Source organism: Opisthorchis viverrini, assembly GCF_000715545.1.
Source record: "Opisthorchis viverrini unplaced genomic scaffold opera_v5_397, whole genome shotgun sequence".
NCBI lineage: Eukaryota > Metazoa > Platyhelminthes > Trematoda > Opisthorchiida > Opisthorchiidae > Opisthorchis > Opisthorchis viverrini.
Genome location: NW_008752051.1, coordinates 196,298 through 219,473, shown reverse-complemented (window position 1 = coordinate 219,473; position 23,176 = coordinate 196,298). Strand labels below are relative to the sequence as shown.

General features: G+C 46.9%; 2 protein-coding genes across 2 annotated transcripts in view; one reads left to right on the top strand and one right to left on the bottom strand.

Moving 5' to 3' along the window:
- Window positions 1–2,086, top strand: part of T265_15230 (hypothetical protein) — a gene marked incomplete at both ends in the record, with an annotated part of 18,418 nt that extends 16,332 nt beyond the window's left edge. Inside the window, one exon of the mRNA XM_009177116.1 lies at window positions 1,269–2,086. Coding sequence (XP_009175380.1) covers window positions 1,269–2,086 — 818 coding nt within the window. The remainder of the gene's footprint in view (window positions 1–1,268) is intronic.
- A 5,808-nt stretch (window positions 2,087–7,894) lies between these two features.
- Window positions 7,895–23,176, bottom strand: part of T265_10665 (hypothetical protein) — a gene marked incomplete at both ends in the record, with an annotated part of 48,259 nt that continues 32,977 nt past the window's right edge. The window contains 5 exons of the mRNA XM_009177114.1: window positions 7,895–8,128; window positions 11,338–11,559; window positions 13,026–13,353; window positions 13,969–14,210; window positions 16,471–16,994. Coding sequence (XP_009175378.1) covers window positions 7,895–8,128; window positions 11,338–11,559; window positions 13,026–13,353; window positions 13,969–14,210; window positions 16,471–16,994 — 1,550 coding nt within the window. The remainder of the gene's footprint in view (window positions 8,129–11,337; window positions 11,560–13,025; window positions 13,354–13,968; window positions 14,211–16,470; window positions 16,995–23,176) is intronic.

The following is a 23,176-nucleotide window of genomic DNA, read 5'->3' as shown; positions in this document are numbered from 1 at the left end:
TATGTAAAACGCTCCACAACTTCCAGTACCTCTCCCTGGATTGTAAGGGGCGTGTTCAGTGACTGTACGTCTACAAGCATGACCTTACACTTTGTGGGTGCAAAGTGCATATCAAAGGACGGGATGACTTTGGTCAGTTCATCCAAGAATACTTGCGCCTTCTCCGTCTCTTCGAACATGAGAACGATGTCGTCTGCATATTCCAGATCGACAAGGTTTTCTTCATTGGCTATTTGAACACCAGGGTTTTGGAGACCCTCCAGCTTTCGTCTCATTATTTCATCGATCACAAAGTTAAAAAGGAATGGAGAGAGTGGGCATCCCTGACGGACACCGCTTTGTGTGCGGAAGCTTTTGGAGAGCTCTCCGTACACTCTCACACGTCCGGAAGTCTTTTTTTCACTTTGAGGCCTTAAATATAATTAAATGTACTTTGTCGTTGTAGGGCGGTGAAGCATTAGTGTTGATGATGACGATTAAGTGTTTGCCTCTGGCTGTGAGACTTGGCCTATTCGAGCAGCGGACCTGAGACGTTTTCAGGTGTTCGACAGCCGTTGTCTTCGAACCACAGATCCAGGCGGTTAAAAAGTGCGTTTTCGGTTGTGTAACGGGTACTTTCATTGAAGATTGTGTCCAGCACCTGAAGCTGCGTTGGTTGGGACATGTGTTACTAATGCTTACCATCGTTTGCTGAAGAGAGTGCTGTTTTCCATGCCCAACTCAGAGTGGCCTAAACAGACAGGTGGCCAACCCTTGACTTGGCAGAGGAGTATGAAGGAGATCACGAGACGCCGGGGTGCTGTCAGTGCTACTCGCCTTCCAGGATGGAGACCGCGTGATCCTCACTGTGCCTGGTTGGAGACACTACAAGATATGGCTGCCAACCGATGTCAGTGGCCTTCTTGTCAGTTTCTATCCAGATTGCCTGAGTGAATGTCTGGAGGTGTAGGCACCTCGGAATGATTGTGTTACGCTAGCACTAAGTCCCTCCCCCATCCACCTTTGCTCTTTTCCTTACAATAAGGCTTTCGAATAAATCATGGTTGTATGGCAGTGAAGCATCGGTGTTGAACACTGCTGTCATGCTGCGCAGCATCATCCATGGTAGCTCAATGAGTTGAGCACGTTCCGTTCCTACTTCTGCTGGCTGTGGTCTTTTCGTTCGAATGTAATAGTATGATTGTTGAGCTGTTCGTTCAGCTTTGCAAACATCATCCAATACCTAGAGATATTATTAAAACTTTACATTTTTCGTTGTAATTTTACAGACATGGAATATCTCGTTGAGGAGGTCGAGAACGAAACGGAGTTCATTGGGAACAGTCTTCTCGTGTTGCAGCACCGTCTCAACCTGGCCAGAGCAACAGCTCAAGTTCTGGCTGCTGAATTGGAGACCGTGGTCCCCGGTAAAGCCTTGGAACTGTTGCAGCAGGCCAATTGGTTTCCGTTTGAAGAAGCCAGTCCCGGGGATGAACAGTCTCTCTGTGGTGTCGCAACCGAGTTTGATGATTATGATGATAAGCACCATTCATGTGATGCGGTTCAGTCAACCCACGTTGAAACTTCTTGCAGGGGTCAGTCACCAAATCACTCTGTGGATGAACCCTCGGTTTCAGCTGTGGATTCTGTTCATGAACTAACCAATCATTCCGCGAAACGGAGGAAAGATTCCTTCTCAGGGAACACAGATTGCAATCACATTGTGTCTGACTCTCCTGAGGCCCATCTTTTGCCAACCAAGCGAAGTCGTACTCTCGAACACCAAATGACAACCCCTCACGCACAATCCCATCTTAGCCCTGAAAACCGACCCACTATCCCTGTTGATGGTCCTCAGCGGACGTTTACATCTAGTCATGACTGTGATGCTGCGAAGGAAGCATATTCTTTACGGACTTCAGAGTTATGCGTTGACTCTGCCGCCCCATCCTCCCCATCTGCTACCACCCTGAACCGTAATCAACACTCTTGTCCAATGTCATCTGTACCAAGCCCTCGAAAACATTCGAAGCAGTCACTCAGCGACCCATTACATGACACTGATGTGCCATCAAACGGCCGAACAGCTGGCGTGAGAGACTTGGCCTAAGTGCTCCCCCCCACTATTGTACAGATGCATGCAAAGATCGCCGTTTCACTCGCGCTCCCCTCTGTCTTGGACGTTCAGCAGACAAGTACTAGCCATTGTTTCCCCGAAAATTTAACCTTTATTGGTTTTCCAATTGTCCTCCACTAATCTATGCGTTTTACTTCCCAATGTTCCTGTGTATATGATGATGCATTTGTCTTTGAATAGTGTGATAATTTCTCATTGCCCTTCTGTGGTTTGGGAATTCCTCAAGGCCTGTTATTGGAACCGTCGTTTAGCCCTTGTTGAGTAAGCTCAGTGCTTGAGCCGTAAACTACTGACTGGAAGGTTCGTTGTTCGAATTCAACCCCAAGCATCTCGACTGCTTCTGTGCGGGCTGGGCTTGTATCTCAGCCCTTGTGCTTCCTTCGGGGTTGGCATGGCAGCTGGGCGCCGAAGGCGTATTAAAACCGAACGTCTATTACCGCATATCGAGCCTAATGGGTTGTTCACATTCATATCGGCCAACCATGTGTCTGCGAGCTTCCTGACTGGTGGTCTTTACCAGCGGGCTTCAACGGACGCTTAATGGTGGTTCTGTGACGCTTGGTAGAATATTTTCCATTTTCATACCTATGATGATGACGCATCTAAATGAAATAGCCCTAAATCGGTAAGGCCCCACCTCTATACTCATCATCATCATCATGGACAGCATGACATCAGTGGTCAGCAGTGATGCTTCGCTGCCGTACAACCATGATTTATTTGAAAGACTTATGGTGACGAAAAGAGTAAAGGGGACGGGTAAGGGACTTAGTGCTACCTAACTACAGTCATTCCGAGGTGCCTACACCTCCAGACATTCGTTCAGGCAATCTGGGTAGGAACTGACAACAACGCCATTCACATAGATTAGCAGCCATAACTTGCAGCGTCTCCATCTGGGCCCAGTCGGAATCACGCGGTCCCCATCCTGGAAGGCGAGTAGCACCGACTGCACCCATGCATTTCGTAATCTCTCATACCCGTCTGCCAGGTCAAGGGTTAGCCGCTACTCTGAATCGGTCATGGAAAGCCACTCTTCGGCAAACGTTGGCTAGGCATACGTAGCACATGCCCAACCAACACAGCTTCCGGTGCTGACCACATTCCCCAATGGAACCCCTGTTGCCCAACCGAAAGTTCGCTTTCTAGATGCCTCAATGGATTATCGGGCACTAATCTACATGGGCTATGAACCGGAGACAACAGTTATCGAACATCTGAAGGCGTCTCAGTTTCGCTGCACGAACGATCCAAGTCTCACAGCTCTACAGCAGAAAACAGCCGTCACGGTGGTCTGAATCACGTTTCTTGAAATTCATAGGTGCCTCAAATCAGCAAATGCGACCCGAGCCTTGCAGATCCTTGCTTTGACCTCATCTGCCACGTTACGATCAGAACTAACACAACTTTGAAGGCCTTTGAGCCTGACCGCAAAGGTGTGGTGTTTGGCTGTAAATGCGAGTACACTGTCATTTTCATGCGACTCGTCGCTACATATGTTCCAACGCCCAACCTGGAGGACCAGGAGATCTTGTTCGTCAAACCTGTAACCATTGGCCAACCTGATATGAGAGACTGCAGCGTCGCGCGGACACACCGTCACACCACGGTAATGTCCAGTCTCCTCGTGACGGTTTTATTTACAACACAAGAACAGCATCGTTACATTTGGGAGTCTCGGTCCAAATTCGGTTCGAGCGTCAAGTGGGGCATAATACGGAGTGCCTAGAGTAAAAAATCACACACCGATGTATGTATGTAATCGCTCCTCGAAAGGCACGATTTAGTGTGAAAAACCTGTGAAGTAAGACCACCGTCGATCACTTTACCACGCGCTGGGTAGTACTGCCCGGCAACCAAACACTGTCTATTTTGGGGTGATTTTGACATTCGATTTGGTGATTCTGAAGTAGGGATTTGGGATTTTAGGCATTACCAAATGCCAGAGCGTACGTCAGGATTTATCAAAACGCTTGTCGACGAATGAGCGTGCTTGGATTGCGCCACGTGTCCGTCGACCGTTACCAGATGAGTTCGGAGGAATTGTTGATCGCTTATTGATCCACAGTGAAGATGTAGTTGATGGTGGATTTGTTAAATGAATGTGTCCTACGCTTCGGCCACCGACGTTAACTTCTAAGAAGGAAGAACTGTGGTCTTAAAAATTTGTTACGGTACTATAACGTGTTATGACTGGTGCAAAACTCACGTGCCCTACCGATTGTACGGGTGGATGTATCCTAGTCGTGTTCAGGCTTCATATTTCACCTTGAAACTGAATTGTCTCACGTGTGGCCTGTTGTGTTTGGGTCATCTTTGGGAAATTGGGTTGGTGGGACCCAATGACAGGTAAGTCAACCAGACCTGTTAAGTCATCACGTGAATAGCCCCTAATTCAGCACAGCACTTCAGTGCATTTGTCCAGATTTGGCTGCAGTATATGCACATTATGAAAGTCTACCCAAGGGTCTCCAGTTAATGCATGGAATGGGACAGCTCAGTTACAATCCGACTCCGTTTACTCCATCACTTTTTGGAGCAGTCTAAGAGTGTCATTCATGCCCATTGATTCGAACCCTTGACTGTCTGCCAAATTCCCCAATGTAAACAGTCACAAACGATCTGGTGAACACAGTTGCTATAGTCATCAGAACTGAGCGGTTGTTTCGTACAAACTAGTCGTGTTTACTTGGAAGGTGGTACGAATGTTGAAGCCGGTATGTGCGCAGCGGACGATTTCATACATTTGCGAAGTCCGGTTGGTTCAACCTTCGTGCTGGCTAGTTTGCGTGGCTGAAGCGTATGTTCGACAAAACTTGCTGGGTACGCAATCTCTCTCGGCGTACTTTTAGCGTGGATGTTCTCTTTCAGACCAAGCGGCCTTACTATACTTCGTACGCGGTCAGCGAAATTGAACTATCTCTGAACTATTCAATGGAATTATCGATCTGATTGCGTCGGTTTGTGGTGGACTGTGATGTCACAGAGATTGCAGTGCTAAGACACTTTAACATCAAGCGAGGCAGTCGTTCGGTTACGGGTCTCATTCACAACACTGTTGAAATATGGTGAAATTTCATTCACATGACACCATCAAAGTTCCTCTGCCAAACTACCTGCCCATGGTCAAACGTGTCTAACGTTCAAGTTGTGCTAAGAGCGGGCTGGCTAAAGGAGGAAACAGGCGAATCAGTTGTTTGTTGAAAAATCTGGCTATTAAGTGCGAGTGCAAGAGACCGCAAGCATATTTACGGACATTTTACGATCTTCAATAGCGACTTCCATCTTCCGGTTGTCCAGCCACTTCTAACAAAGACAAGAGAGTTCAAGTAGAACATAAGGTTGACGGAAACTCGGGTATTGCGCCTAGCTGACGGGCCGCAAGAAGGGCGGAACTGACCGTGGGCTGTTGAAGAGTTTTCAGCGACCTTGTGAATAGTTTTGTGAAAAGACAACAGGCACTGAGATAATCGAGTTCTGAAAATAAGAAGGATAGCTTCTAACGAGACACAGGTTGGCGAGAAGCATTATTCTTCTCAGTGAACGTGGAAATTTGTTTAATTTGTCACCTGGGTTGGTGGCACGGAAACAATAGTCGCACACTGTGGAATGACTCGCCCTGTTATGCGATAAGGAGAAGGGAATCATCATCTCTAAAGTGTATGTAGCCCCGATCTTAACCTTTTTCACGTGGTTTCTGCTACCATATAAATTTGTGATGTATTAGCCAAGATGAACAATCACAGAAAACAAACTTTGTTCGCTACCTTCTTCGTTTCCATGACTACCACGGGTATATTCAGCCGCTTGAGACAATCCAAAGGCCCATGCATGCTAAAGGAACTTCAGGGGTATCTGAGGTACAGCGCGAAACTCGCGGAAGCCAGGACAAAGCTACGAAACCTCAATCAGTGTACACAACAGAATCAGTTCCCAACTTTTTATTCACGAATACTACACAGAAACCGAATCAATCCAGCTGCCACTGCACTAAGCCGCCACGCACACAATGAATGTGACACGATACAAGAGAATATTCGGGAACTAGAACGTAAACAAGCCCAATATGCAGGGGTACTAGAAACGCTGACGATATCCGATGGCTTAGACTTCAACGCACATGTTCGACTCATTATTGCCAAACGGACGGACGCCGGGGAAAAGAAACTCGTCAGCCAGCTTAATCCATTGACACCATGCACCAAGTTTCCAACAAATCCAGAAAGGTACGTGCACAATTTTTCTTCGGTAATGCTGGACACCACCCTTTTGGAAGCGTTGTCACTAGGTCCAAAATTTTGTTGTCCCAGTCGTAGAAACTGTCAGCTCGAGTTTGAAGTCCAATTTGAGAATCTATATGACCAGCTATCCGTGCTAGTACCTTCCTCTGAACTGAGTGTAGAACAACTGAAATCGACGCTAGGCAATTCGTGTTACAAGTACCTCAGCTACAAACCCAGACCCAAACAACTTTTAACAGAGGAACATTTCGAGACTCTGAAATGTTGACAACAAAACGACCAAGTTTTACCGTTCAAGCCAGACAAAGGCTCGGCAACTGTCTTGATGAATAAATCCGACTACATTGATAAGATGACTACCATTCAGACAGATCCAAATTTAAGAAAATGGGATCCAAGAAAGACAAGACGCATGTGATTGAAAAAGCGGTGTCCAAAATATTAAGACGTCTTAAACAATCCGGAAGCATTGACACCATAACCTTCGAGCGTATCCGCCCCACTGGCACAACAATCCCTCGGCTCTAAGGTCTCCCGAAGGTGCACAAACCGGGCCTACCTCTCAGGCCATCCTCGATATGTCTAATGCTCCTTATCATGCTTTGGCTAAAATGGCTTGTCAGTCTATTAGAACCAATCAGGAGAGAAGTATCGACATACAGCTTAAGAGTCAGTTTTGATTTCGTCGATCAGATTAGAGGTCTGAAGGTTGATAAACACTTCATGTTCTCCCTGGACGTCGAGTCATTGTTTACCAACATACCACTCACTGAGACAATAGACTATGTTTGTGACTTGAGTGCAACGGTTGGGATTTTGGAGTTCCCATCTCGGATCTTAAGGAACTCCTGCTCCTTTGTACGTACAATGTTCAGTTTACTTTCAACAATCAAATTTATCGACAGAAGGACGGGGGTCCCCTCTAGGTCCCATATTGGTAGACTTTTTCACGACCAAGCTAGAGACTCAAAAATTAGAAGCACTCATTGGACGGTTAACATTATATCGCCGCTACGTGGACGACATTTTCGTTCTTGCCGATGAAAACATCAGCACAGCAGACGTACTAAACAGTTTCAATTCAGTCCATGCTAATATCAAGGTTATTATCGAATCAGAACAGAACGGACAGTTAAGTTTCCTCGATGTCAATGTTAAAAAGAAAACTGACGGGACCATAGGACGCAAGGTCCACAGAAAGCAAACGTGGAAAGGTCAGTATATTCACTTTGATAGCTTCGTTCCGTTGCAACAAAATCGCAACCTAATTATATGCCTGGCCGAGAGAGCAATGAAGATATGCTCACCAGACTGCTTAGAAGAGGAACTAAAGTTCTTGGGACGCACATTCCTGCAAAACAGATATCCTGAAAGGTTCGTACTCAAGACTATGGAAGCCGTTAAGCCCAAACCTTCACAATGTTCTGTTAGGAAGAAGCCCGTATACATTAGGCTTCCATTCAAAGGTGACTATGTCGCGCAACTAATCACCAAAAGGCTTAGAAACTCCGTTGATACGACATACTTGACCGCTAATTTATGTATGAGCTCCAACTCCTAGCTCCACTATCAAATTCTGCTTGAAGGACAAATTGCCACGTTCTACCACCAGCTTTTGTGTGTACTCATTCGTATGCTCGTGCCGAGCATCATACGTTGGTCGTACGACAAGGCGTTTGTCGGACAGAATACGAGAACACAATCCCGTATCTCTGAGTGTTAGTGGGAAGAAAACAAGCTCAAGCGCGATTGCATCACATTTGGCCGAAACCTGTCATGTCATAGACAAGGAGCAAGCCTTCACCATCATATACCGGGTACTTCTGAACCGATCACAACTGGTACGATCCAAACTACTATCGATCGCAGAGGCAATTGGAATCCGACTGCTGGATCCGCAACCTTGCATCCAAAAGAAACTTGTGCGACCTCTGAACTTGAACTGGCCTACGAAACATCACACAAGTCTGTCTGACATTGACGTCACATACCTGATTCCGTGACCCATTGACCTATCACTCATCCAACCCCCCTTCCTTTGATTTCTATTTCTCTAAAGTGTATGTAGCCCCGATCTTAACCCTTTTCACGTGGTTTCTGCTACCATATAAATTTGTGATGTATTAGCCAAGATGAACAATCACAGAAAACAAACTTTGTTCGCTACCTTCGTGTATCGTCAAACTATAGCATTTGTAGGAATTCTCTCGCTTGCTATACCCATCGACAGTTGTCACGAGTTCATTGGGGAATATGGACAGATCAGGAACAAATTACATTTTCGATGGTCCAATAGTTTACATCATTCAATTCAACAGAGATAGCTCAAGTGGTTAAATCGCGAATTTACTGACCAATAGTTTCATTCAATTCAACAGAGATAGCTCAAGTGGTTAAATCGCGAATTTACTGACCATAAGGTCCGTGGTTCGAACCCGACCTCCCTCTCTCGACTTCCCCCGCCTAGGCTTCGGCAGCCTGGCAGTATCCCAGCCTTCGTGCTTCTTTCGAGTGGCATGGCAGCTAGGTACCGGAAAGGTGTTACAGACGAACGATTCATTTTGTTTTAGCTCAACCACTGTGCTTGCATCTTAACTTCTTGTTCCTGATACAAAGAAAAAGTAGTCCTAGTTGTGCCTATTTGTCGTGCTGTCCGAAGGGAGCGGTAAGGATGAAATAGATGAGATACTTTCAGGTTGCTCAAGTCTTGATGCAGAGGTTTGGTTCCGATCGCAGACCTTCCGGTCAGTAAGTTCGCCCCCTAACCACTGAGCCTCCTCGGCTCAGTAGTGTGTTGAAATATCGCCTATCGAGACGAGTATTATTCTCGGACCATTCTCGGGTACTATTCTCCGAATAGCGCTAGGTGCAAGGTGGAAAACTTTTGACTCTGCAAAAGGGTGTGAAACAGATCTTGAAGAGTTTGTTTTTGGTACCGTTCGCGTTCCAGGGTGGGATTCCAATAAATCTCTTGCTCTTGACTTGAGACATTGCAAGAGACGATGACCCGTCATGACACTTGAGTGAACAAAGGAATCCGCTTATTTCCGAAACCGTCGGGGGTTCCAGGTTCACTACGTGGGGCTGCGTTGCAGGTCAGAAATCCGGGCTGAACCACAGCGGATGGGTTGTTGTTAAGTCATTCAAACCAACGATTCGTCTATTAGTCTTTTTTAGAGATAAGTAATCCAGTGCTCTCGGTGATTGTTTCGCTCATCGGATGCCTGTTTGGGCCTGGTGCGCGCATCTGTTGGAACAACTTCCGTACATACCCAGAGTGTCATCTGACCTTCTCACTTTCTGAACCCACTAGGTTTATTGATCATTCGCGGATTCTTTTTCTCATTTGAGATCTGACAGTTCGTTTAGGTGCATTGAACTCTCGACCAGTAGGACTATGTGCGGAGCTTGGTGATCCAGTGCTTGGATCTAGTTGACTTTGTGGTTCCACAAGCGGAGTGCCAAGCATCTTACAGGGTTACCGACAGTATCTTTTAGTAGGAGTTAACATCACAAGGCGCCAGTAGGGAAATCAGTGGGTGGACTTGATAGTCGTGCTTCGCATCAGAGTCTGAGAGTTTCTCAATGACTAGTACTAGTGCAGTTAAGATCAGGCGTTCCTCATCCTGGTAGGCGAGTAGCGCCGACAGCACCCAAACGCTTCTTATCCCTCTACCAGGTGAAGGGCTGACCACCTGTCTGGTTCCGGCACTCTAATTTGAGCATGAAAAAACAGCAGTTGCTCCGGCTAACGATGGTTAGGCATACACAACACATCTCCCAACCAAAGCTGTCCTGTAAACCTTGTTCAATGGGAGTCCCTGTTGCACAACCGAAAATTCGCTTTTTAATTGTCTCGTTACGAATTAGCCGAGACCAACCCACACAAGCTATGGTCCTGAGACAACTGTTGTTGGACACCTGAAGACGTCTCAGTTCCGCCGCTTGAACAGGCCAAGTCTCACATCCATAAAACAACCATCCATCACTTCACTTGTTTTGTATCTTGGCACTGCGTACATCTCACCCATCTGTGGTCTATAATGAAAGAAAAGAAAGAGAAAGCGTTCAGCTGTAGCACCCTTCCGGTATCTAACTGCCATGCTGCTCGAAGGAAGCACGGGGGCTGGGATACTGCCAGGTTGCCCAAGCCTAGACAAGGGAAGTCGAGAGGCAGAGGTCGGGTTCGAACCACGGACCTTCCGGTTAGTAAGCGCGCGCTCTAACCACTTGGGTCATCCCGCCTCTTAATGCATTACAGAGGCGTAAAATCAGCACAGTCATCATAACCAACCCAACGAAAATAAATGTCCCGTAAACGGCGTTATTATCGGCAATCAACCTGGCAAGGGCAATATTGTGTAGAACATGGAAAATTGCGTGCTGATATGGACCAGTTTTCGCTTAAACAATGGTCTGAATGTGACAATGAAAAGGGCGAGGAAATCACATCAACGGTCCGAGGTGCTCGGCTAACTCAAACATGGTTAGCATGGATTTGGGTCAGTCAAAATAACCGGCTCAGCAAAAAAGGTCGTCCTAAAAATCAAACTAGATGAGCTAATCAGTAGAAAAAATCAATGACGGTAATGAAACACACACAGTGGGCGATAGATACTAAGTGGTAGGTAGGAATTCGCGTAAAAAAGTATCCAAACAATAAAGGCACAAATTAAGCAAAAAGATAGGTGCATGTGTACAAAGTTTACAGAGACAGTGGTGAAGTCGACAACTTGGAATTCGCAGAATCACTCGGCGAAATGCACAGGACGGGCGGAGTTATAAACAGTTGGCACTGGATTAGGAAGAGAGAACAAACGGGTGAACGAAGGACAGCCGAAGAGAGCGACAAACAAAACGGTGCGGGAGGGGGTAGATTACACCACAAACGATAGAGGCACATTAGGAGGCAGGAGAGACTGCCACCGTGTGACCTCCGTTATTGTCTGACTTGTTCCAAGCTTTCGGACGGTTACGTACCGCCCCGCCTCCACCAACCCCGCCATAATAACGCCTACGTCGGTTTCGCCCACCTCGACCGCGTCCCCTAGCGGTGTGCTGCGCAGCGGGTGGAACACCCGGATTTGTATTAGGACAGCTTTGTATTCCATATGCTGGACGCGCACGATGACACCGTCCACGTCGTCCCTGGGTGTGTACATTCAACGTTGTCTGGCATTGTTCACTGGGCGTATTCGAAATCTAACAGCAGAAATGAGGAAGTCAGAGGGACAAGGGTAGGTGGATTGCTTGGAAAATAACGATCAGCCGAGAGGAAGAAAACTAGGTGTACTGATGTAACAGACTACTCACAAGGTTGCTGAAAACTCCCCATCATCGTAAAGACTAAATTGGTATTTAAATAAGTGTACTGACTCTGCTCTTATCTCGGCTGCTCTGATTGGCCGACGGTGTGGCCCTTACAGCCAATCATGATCCACTAACAGACGGCAGATGAGAGCGGCTCAACAGTTGGTCCACTAAGGCAGCCAAAAGTTGAGTTGATGAAAGGGCAAACACCCTTCAGTACGAGGTGGTGCACTAGCGAACACGACCTAAGCGGTTACAAGCTATTAGACACGAAAGTAAATATCTCATCTGCACAGAGTTTTTGAAAAGTGAACACTTTCAACCGTCCCCTGGAACTTTCCTGGACGTTCTGTGAATAGTAAACAGTAATGAAAGACACTGTAAAAGAGTCCCGCAATTTCTGATGAAGCATCGGATGTGGGAAAGGGGCTTGGACAAGACGCTACTCATAAGCTACATCAGTAATATATACTGTTACACTGGTAGCAATAAACCCATGTGACCTTTGCTGTTTCGACCGACTAGCTTATCTTGTCGTACGGTTCTGATGAGGTGAACAAGTGAAATACAAGTGAAATCTTGAAGGGGTTTCGGATGCTAACCCGTAATTCTAACTAGACGAGAGAGGCAAGTGTGTGAGAGAACGTGTGTGGGCCCAGTCTTGAGACAGATCTATGCTCTAATTCACTTGCAAGAGAACCTGGGCCACCGCAGGCCCTGGACCAATAGTGTGTACGGACCATCGTCGAGGCCTTTCAAAAAAAAGGTTGCTAAACTTTGGGACCTACCACCAAACATGATGTCACCGCCTAATGAACGCCAAATGTCGACTATGTTTGAAAGAATGAATTTCTATCCAGGGCAGTTGACATTTTTGATCCTGCACGATGCCGAACCGAAATGACACTAATGGCTGGAGACTCAGGTGTGCAAGAGTTGGGCAGCAGCTGTTTCCGACGCAAACGGACAGAGGACGGAAACTGAAAAGATGGATTTCGATTGGTAGAGTCATTTTGATAGCGCAAATGATGGACCGAAACCTTCATGAATTATGAGATACTGTAAAAAAAAATTGTCACCATATCGATAACATAACGTCCGTGTGTTCAACACTGATAATTCTCTGCCGAAAAACCATGATTTATTCAAAAGCCTTGTTTTGAAGAAAAAAAAGTGAATGGGATTTGGTGCTATCCTACCACAATCATTCAGAGGTGCACACACCTCCAGACAATCATCTAGGCAACCAGGCGACATCGCGCGTTGTAACTCATCGCAGCTGAACTCAAGTAGAAAGAACAAAGAAGCGTCAGGATAGAAAGGCTACCAGGTTGAGACATGTGAAAGGAGACGCTTACCAACTCGGGCGGTACCCTTACATCGGTCGTCATGTACTGGTTGACTTCATCGCGTAAACGCGTCTCAATCGATTCCGCCTGTTGAATTAACATTTCGATGGCAGCCAACCGAGCGCACAAGCTCGAGGTAGCCTCATCACCTTCATCCGCGCTGTTGTCATAGGGTGACGCTGCTGGTAGCTTTGACCGATTCTCCGTGGAGTCTTCAGAAGGAGGGGTCGTCGAATGTGACCTGTTTTCAAATTCCGTGCCATTTTCGTTGAGTTCCTTAGCCGTGTGCACTTGCTCACGAACAAGGCGGTTCGCCAGGCGAAATGACAGTGCAGCGCTGAAATGAAAAGTTGAGAACTCAAAGCATCAGAGTAGAAACAATCAATAGGAGAATAGTGGAGCCATTCGAACGGGGTGATGACCGTGTAGGAAAATTGAACTGCCACAGAATCGCTCAGCTACGGCACCATTCCGGTGTCTAGCTGCCATGCTACCCGAAGGAAGCACAAGGGCTTGGATACAGCCGGGTTGCCTAAGCCTAGACAGGTAAAGTCGAGAGGCAGAGATCGAGTTCGAACCACAGACAGAGGGAGAATATGGATCAGGAGATCGTCGATTACTCATCAGTCTAACCGGCGAAGTACGAATGAAAAAATATCAAATTTCTTGAAAATAAAACAGAGTAAGTGGTTGAACTTTTGGGGTTGTAGTATAGAAAGGGGAGAGCTTGCCATGAAAGTGTTGGTGAATAAACGAATTGAAACGTACTCGAGTTATGGGACACATTTAAAGATCGTGAAGAACGGGAATCCTTAGAATAGCAAAACACAGACCAAAAAACATGGTCTCATGAAAAAACGGTGCCAATCGGCAATACCACGGTGACCAAATAAGGTCGAGGTCAGCATGATGATTACAGAAGTGGAAAGATAAAATTTTGAGAACCACTCACTGTCTTGATCGCAATTTCTTAGCACCTTGCTGCACTTCTTCTAACTGAGTTGTGACCAGCAGGAGTGAAGCATTGGTGGGAAGGTCTGACAATGTTGCGGACGATAACGGGCATTGCGTACTCCGATCAACCCCACTAAACGTATGCATACGTTTCACAGTCGGTTTGGTCGACTTAGATTGGAATTGATTTCTTCTCGACGCAGCAGTGCCATTTTCGGTCTTTGCAACAGTCCCAACAACCTGGAATTGTGAAATGAACAGCTATACAATCATAAAAAATAAATAACCGCTCAGCTGTAACATCCTCTCCGTGCCCAGGTGACATGCCACCCGAAGGTTGCACGAGGGCTGGGATACTGCCAGGTTGCCCAAGCCTAGACAGGGGAAGTCCAGAGGCAGAGGTCGGGTTCGAACCATGGACCTTCCGGTCAGTAGATTCGCGCTCTAGCCACTTGGGCCATCTCACCTCTGAATAGCTATCAGGTATCGGGATTTGGCGGCACATATCGGGTAAGTTGTACCCAAAAAAACTGAAAAACTTTACAAACTATGTATTTTGGGGAGTCAAACCGATAGCGTCATACCGATTTGCACCAGACACGTGGTTATCGCTCAAGTAAAGAGTCAAATCTAAAAGGCATTTGTTAACTCGAATATCCATTTTCAGGACCACCTCAAGTCGGATTGAATGGATCCACACACACACATCGAATTTTGTCGTTTGTGCAAACGTACATTGCTAGGTGTGCAGGGGGCGAGATGGTCTAAGTGGTTATAGCGCGGATTTACTGACCGGAAGGTCCTTGGTTCGAACCCGACCTCTACCTCTCGACTTCCCTTGTCTAGGCTTGGGCAACCTGGCAGTATCCCAGCCTCCGCAGCTAGGCACCGGAAGGGTGCTACAGCTGAACAACGAGTGCAGCCATTATGTTCATGGAAAGCACGACAACAGGATTAGGCGGCAGAAACGGTAGACATCGCGATAAAGCGACAGAATAATGAGACCAACTGTTTTTTCCATAAGTATATTGTTTCTAGTCAACATAATGGAGAAAAATTCCACAAGAGGAGTGTCCAACAGAAGAAAATCAGAACGGACAAACTGCATGGTACAGTAAAAAGCGGAAAGAAGCACCCCATCGAGTGCGCTTCGATAATGACTTCTGTCAAGAAAAAATCGCTCAGCTTTAACACCCTAGCTGCCATGCCACCGGAAGGAAGATCGAGGGCTGGGATACTGCCGGGTTGCCCAAGCCTAGACAGGGGAAGTCGAGAGGCGGAGGTCGGGTTCGAACCACGGACCTTTCGGTCAGTAAATCTGCGGTCTAACCACTTGAGCCTTCTGTCAACTTGGCTCCAAACCTCACTTTCTCATAATGTTCGTTCAGATGGCATTTTAATTTGAGCTTCTCCACTCGCGTTTCAGAGTTGACGTTTATCGCCCTGTCCACTCGGTATGTTACTACATCCTGATGGCTCTGAGTGTCCAAGCCTGTCTAGGCTTGGGCAATCAGGCAGTATCCCAGCCCTCGTGCTTCTTTCGAGGGACCTGGCACTTGGGCATCGAAAGGATGTTACAGCTGAACGAGGAACAGTTCAAATCCCGAAACAACCAAGGATATGGACTACTGATGAGCGGTACTCGAGTCCAGTGCTCCCCCTGTTTGTTGTGGACTAACCAAAAGAATTACGCCAGGACAGTAAGACGATTGTTCAAACGAGAGTAATGTGAGTGCGAAGTCAACATTCACCGTTGCTCATTCTTTCGTCCCCTCAAGTAAGAATGCGACCAGTTCGGATAAAAACGCATCAGACATTAGAAACCAGTCGTTGACCACGCCTCCTCAGAGAACGCGCAAAGCGGTAAAATTCCTGAGATACACGCAAAACAAATAGGTGCCTTGAGCTCACACAAGTTCGAGTTCAAATTCCCTGGACAGCGCTCAAGTTATACTACCACTGACAATCGAAAAATAAATTCTGGATCGACAGACCACGTGCACGAACAAGTTAGAGGCATGAGAACTGGAAGAAATTTATCAGTGTCAGTCGATAAACGTCAGTGGAATGAAGCAAAACACAATAAGTCCAGATACTTCAACGCTTGATGTTACAACACTTTACAATGTGACATAAGGATGAGACATTTGAACGCAACCGTCCACGCCAGAAGCCCCCAGAACGACCGCATGAGCAAAACGAACCCTGGCGAATTCAAGGGAGTCCATCATCCAAATAGAAGTTGATGGAACGCTAACTTTGGAGGTCAGGTGATTTTTTCTGTACATTCTGGTTCCCACAGCCGAAGAACATGCGAATTTGAAGAGGTTATGCCTGTGCACACACGACTTTCACATAGAAAGGGAGTAGCAATAATGAAGGCATGTTTAAATGGGAGCTGTAAGGACCACTGAACACGCAAGACAAGGATCACTAGCTCATACTAGCAGAAGCCAAAATTAGGGGGGGGGGAGCAACCCTACTCAATTCAAGCACATACATTAGTACGTGTATCCTGTCCATCTGAATCCCGAGGACTTGTAGGGGTCGTCCGCGACTGAGGCTTTTCATGGTTGTGATGATCGTCTGAATCGGACCCGGGAAAATCCGGTTCTTCGGTTAGAGTAGGTGGTGGTGGCCACGTGATTGCCATGGACGAGGGCCGCGTCGTCCCACCAGACCCTGAGGAGAATGAACCCGCAGTCAGCGCCACACCCGACGACGTTGCTGTTTGCGATGAAGTCGAGGACAATGAGTGATCGTTTGTTAGGGATACTAACAAGTTTGGGCGTAGGTCATCGAATGGATTGGGGCGTGAGGTGTCAGGTGGATACACGAACGGGGGTAATTCGCTACGAGGAGGCAGAGTTGCCACTGTGCGTGGATCGTTGATGGTAGGTTTGGTACCTGTCACACACGAAACACTGCGTCTAGCCGCGGCGGCATTGACCGACTTGTTGTTAAACCGTGAATCCTCAGACCACACAGGCGAGGCACTGTCTGTCCAAGCAAGGCCCGTGGGATCTAAGCAGACGAAGGGATAAGAATGTTGTTGAAAATGTACTGGGCGAAAAAGACCGGAAAAGATACGGCCATTGAGCTACATTCATCAATAGCTATGTAACCAGAACTGCAAGAGAACGATGAACACTCAGGATTTTAGAGAAAAAACGTATATACCTATTCGTTCCGCGTCGGGATCTCTTAGTTGTGCAATCAGGCTGTTGAACGCATACGCGGTTATTCCTGATTTGTCCCGCTTCTCATTACCAATTAATTAACTGTCCCCCTAAAAACCGAAACTGACGTCAACGGGGCGGATTTGTCACATGCAGGCTACGTACTAAACGAAGCCGTGATTCGATTGGTCAGAGTATCAGCCAATCTGGATCGAGGATTAGAGCCCGGTGATTCCTGCCCCATGATGATTCTAGCTTGACCTTGTGGAGCAGTTGTAACCCCTTGTTCGATTGGTCAGAGTATCAGCCAATCTGGGTCGAGGATTAGAGCCCGGTGATTCTTGCCCCATGATGATTCTAGCTTGACCATGTGGAGCAGTTGTAACCCCTTATCTCCATAAACGGCTGTCTTAGGCTACCGTGCCTTTTGATATTCCATAGTGAGCGGAGTGAGGAACCGAGGACCGATTTGAACGTTGCACCACTGGTTTGAAGTACACAACACCTGAAAACGGTTTTTAAAGGTGCTACTCTAGGCAAGCTGGTAGACACTGCATGACAAAAACCAGGCAAAGAAGCATTTGAAGTCTATGACATTCTGACCGTCATAAAGAGCTATTCCTGAGACCAAGTTTCACGGCGAAGGCCTCGGCGGAGCAGGATGATGAAATCTGACGTACAACACCTGGTGACCAGTCAACATCAGATGCTGGTCAACTGATATCGCTAGGGACTTCCGATAGGTAGCGACCGTTGGATTAGGATTGGAACGTAGTTTTTGTAGCCCGAACATGTGGTTTTAGCCTAGACATAAGAAACTCATCAGCTCTCCAAGGTAACAAGGGAATCGATGTTTACATTGTCATTTTGTGCCAATAGGTTTCCCATCCCAAACAGAAGGTAATGATAATCCTCGGGTCTACCTGAATACCGGCGTAATGGTGATACTGCTGATGGGGGAGGCATGCAAGTAGTATGTTTCCTTGTAGACTCGCCTTGCGTCTCTTGAAAAGGAAGATCTGTTTCGGAAGTTGTGGAGTCGCTTTGCTTGGATTTGAGCAAAAAATGATTTGAGTCAACGAATGTTCAGGAAAGTTCAGGAAGACGCGTTCAAGAGAGGATGGATGTTCAGTTTTTGTGAATAAGACGCCAACTAGATATTTGCTTCCCTGTCCAATAGTCTGTAACTGGGTAGTTGTCATTTTCTAATAAATAACTTCACAACGAAGGCCTTCCTCCTTTCACTGGTAGTCTTGCGGCGTTGTACGCCCTTGTCGACAGAGTGGATAGGCGAGCAATATTTTGGGCCCTTTAAGAGGAAGCTCCAAGCAGACGGGCCTCTTGGTAAGTATCCCACGCTTGACTGCTGTCACTCGCCGCAATATATCGCTTCACAAAGCGAAGTGAGTATTCATCCTCTTGTATGATCTTGGTCCTGGGTCACGGAAGGGGTCAATCGACAGGCAGGTTCTGCGTGCCCAAGTGTCCGGACAACGTTGTAGTTGTACTTCAAAGGAGTAAAGTTGCGACAATTCGTGTATTGTCCAAAGCAGCCGGGGATTTTCCGTAGAAAGTGCGTTTAAAAGACACATCTTATCTATGTGTAAGCAAAATGCCCGGATATCGCGTAAACTTGTAGGCCTCTTCCGTGCATCATCATGGTCATCGTCAACATGATGATGACGCATCGTATCGCTCAATCTTTACAACGACCGAAGTAACTTCCACGTATTGCTTGCGGGATGGACCAAGTGGTTAGAGCGCGAATTCACTGACCGGAAGGTCCGTGGTTCGAACCCGACCTCTGCCTCTCGACTTCCCCTGTCTAGGTTTGGACAACTTGGCAGTATCCCAGCCCTCGTGCCTCCTTCATGTGGCACGGCAGATGAACGATTGTTTGTGTCAGGCAAGTTTGGACAAATAATCGGTCTAGTGTCCTTCTACAATGATCATGAAAACGTTCACAAGAACCGGACACAGCGGCCTACCCTTCGCTAGTCCATCAGTCTGTTTACATGGTTGGTTGAGCAACTTAAAATTGAAATTTTCTGAGTTCTCATCATCCTCATCAAAGAATAGGCAGGCTTAAATTATATCGAACCAACCAGGCTGCATTAACAGACAATTATTCCATTTAAAGAAACGTTGGCCAGGTTGTGTTGCGGTGAATTTTTCACCGATAACGTTGAGCGGAGCGCTACCATGAATTCGCGTAGATTAGAGATGCGAAAAAGTTCACGTGTGAAGCTACAGATTGGCCACAACTGTCTTTTTTATGAATTCACTGAATGATTAGTACTTAGATGAAGAATTCTACCCTCCGATGAGTTATTGACTTCCAGTTTCGTTGTGCCGATGGGAAACTTCTCACCAAGACCACCTACAATTTCTGCCATTTTCGACCAGTATGAAGCTTCTAGCCTGGTGGAAAAAAACAATGTTCAGCTGTAACACCCTCTCCAAGCCTAGGTGATACGCCAACCGAAGCAAGCACGAGAACTAGGATACTGCAGGGTTGCTCAAGTCTAGAGAGAAGTTCAGATGCAGAGGTTGGGTTCGAACCACGGACCATCCGGTCATTAAATTCGTGCTCTCACCACTGAGCCATCTCGCCTGATGATTTCAGTTTGGAGAAAGGGGACCTTGTGGAGGAGCAAGCGTAGTGTCATCATGAAGAAGCATATCGTTTTGTACATGCGGCAGACACCGGAGGCCAACTGACACCACATCGATTTCACGTATTGATGTTGCTAGTTCACAGCCCAACGGCCGCAAGGGAAGGCAGAAGTTTGGTCCTCTGAGTGAGAATCCCGAAGTGGACAGGCTCATTTGGAGTCCAGCAACTTACTGGACAGCGAACGGGTGAAATATTTTCAGGGTTTACATAACACTGCTTCACAAGAAGAGACTGGAAAAGTAAGGGCCGTGAATGTTGGCCTCGGTTGAAGCGATTACATGACCTAGTAAATCTTTGTTACACTAAGGGGGTAGGAGTGATGACAACAACGGTCTACAGTTGTATAAAGTATGAAGATTAGCAAACGTCTGCCTGACTTTGGGACAGCTAGATTGCGAGAACGAGGTAGGCTTTCGTGTAATGAACAATATATGACGATATGAGTGAGTAAAACTCCTGGCCAACGAGTAGATCATATGTTACAGTACCTAGTTCTCAGATGACAATCAGCTCTCACCTGCAGCCAGCCGTATGCGACAACGCCCACATCAATGACTATCATCGTGAGGGACAGATTGTGGTAATTCCGACCCTTGAAATTCGCCCATCTGCTTCATCGAACATGGCTCCATCAGAGCTCATACAATTGCCGAGGCATGCGAAATTCTCCAGCGATTCTCCTTGAATTGTAAAGAGAGAGACTGCACGTTCCGGAGCGCATGGCCACATCCATCCTACCGATTCGACAGGCGCATAAGCCGACGAGCAATCGATGAATTTAACTCCTCAGTGATGCGCAAAGATTAACAGTTCAAGACAGTTCCGGTGGATTCAGTGTGCGGCACCGTCTGGGTCTAATGAACCTCAAGGCATCTCCATTCGGCCTCTTGGATGGGGACTACGAGATCCCCACTGCGTCCGGTTCGAGACGCAGAACTAAGTCATTTACCCCATCCACTTTTATCGTTTTCTTCACAATAAGGCAGCGAAGTATCAATGTTGAACACCGATGTCATGCTGTCGTAAACGCCAGAAATGAAACACCTGAGAAAATCCCGGTGCTGAACGAGACATCGGTCGTATCGTAGCTCTAAAATATTTAGCGTTCATCTGCAAACGATTTCCCGTTAACCATTGAAAGTAGACAGCTGGAATCCGCAACATTCATGAAGTCGACTGATCCTCGAGTAAGCCGCAAAAAGTGACGTAGAGGGTCGTTGGCCGTCGTTTTGACACCACCCCACAGTGTTCGAACTGCTTCAATAAGTATTTAAGTAACAATGATCGCAAAGACCAGACTTGTACTGCTTCACAAGTTGCCAAACAAGCAGAAACTGACCACAGTATCCGCAAGTCCATTCACTAAATTTTACACTACTAGAATGATTTAAGTAGACCCACACAGACGGAACAGTTGCCTAGGCACGCCGACAGGACGGCTGACGAAAACACGCGCCACAGCCGCTGTCGTTCCAACCGCATTTGAACTACCACACAACAGCGGACAAGAGAGTGGCTAATCCCAACACTGCTACGACTTCGTTTTAAAAGTCAACTCCGAATTAGGCTGCATTCCGAAATTACCACGTGGGAGAGGTGTATATTATCCGACGGAAGTCCGTGTGAAAAGAAACGAGGCGCTGCGACACAACTATCCGAAAGCTGGCAGGTATCAAAGGCGTTCGTCTTTATAAGGTTATCTCCAAGTTGTCATATACCGATGGGCTTACTTCGACACCTGAGCTGATATTCTGCAACCAACTGGGTCGTTCTCACTTATGGCCTGGTAACCACATCTTAAAGATTCCTAGCGAACCAAGGAGATTACTGCAAGCCAACCAATCCGAACTGAGAACAGTCCTTGGCGAATTTTGAGCTGATCTGTCAGGTTCACTTTGAAATTAGGCCTAAGCAACCAGCCACAAGTTGTTTCATTACATCCAATAGATACAAAGTTTACCCAATCCACTTAGCCTGGCACAAGAAACCGACCTCTAATGGTAGATGTTCGGACAAGACGGCATCTGGCATCAGCGATGAATTCCTTACAGGCGCCATAGTAGCTAGAGACCGACGAATGAGCCAACGTTACTGTCGGCTGGTTACCATTACTCGACAAATATTCGCTGTAACGGGAAACTCCCTTGAATACCAGCTGGATCCCCTGCCTACGGTATCCGTCAACTCGAAGTGCTACACAAAAGCTGGGGCATGTTTCAGTAAATAAAATAGTTGACAAACTGTGGTACATTTTCTCGAAGGATACTGTTTACCAGCTTGCTGAATACTCTCCGACAGCCCATGACCGGTTTGACCCCGCGTGAGGCTCACCACGTGGGCACCGACTCAGAGTTTTTGTCAACCTCATAGGGAAGAGCTTTCAGCAACCTTCTGAGTACCTTCCTTCAGGAAAATGACCACCTGTCAGGACGCGCCCAGATATGTAGATGCACATGTATAGAGAATGACGTATCCCCAAGGTCACCATCAGTACGACATGTTTCGGATAGATGGTGCGTTGGCGGAGCTCACCAAACACTTTGGCAACCAACGACCAGTAGAGCGGGACTGAAAATGTCCACGACCGGAACACCGTCATTGACTGTACAGAATGAACAAGTGAACGACCCTATTTGGCCCTGTGGTCATGCTATACAGAAGCTCCGTATGTTTTGTCCTGACAATACAGCCGTGTCCAGGGTTATATGTCTTCCCCTTATCGCCTAGTCTGGCAGGCTGAGTGCAGCCACCCGCAATACAACACTACCGTAATCTTCTTCAGCGATATTTAGTAGGTATGCTGTGTACTGATTCTCCTTGATGTAGTCGAATTGAACTGATACCAATGAAGACCATACCAAGTGTGTCCGAGGCGTTCGTTCAACGTTGATTGGATCGTACAAATAGCTAACAATTGTTACTAAAAACAGCAGTAACACTACTTCGGTGCATGATTACTATGCCAAGGAAGAGCTCAGATACTACGATGTTGTACAAACCTAGACAGGGTCATCGCAGAATGCTCCACAAAGCCGCGCTGGAATCTTCCAAAGCGGGTGAGAACCGTCAGCGTACGCATAATCATCATAGACAATATAACATCAGTGTTCAACACCCATGCTTCGCTGCCGTAATTGTGCGATTTATAGTTGTACTGGGGTAGGATAATGTCGAGGAGCCCACGAAGACGATTAAAGTCCTTGGCTCAGAAGCGGTGTTGGGCGGAAAATGCCAATGGATTACCATTTTTTGTGGAACAACTCATTACACATGTTCCAAGCCCCAACCTAAAGACTAAGAGACTGTATTGGTAATACCTCCGACCATTGGCATGCCTGGTACTGCACAGA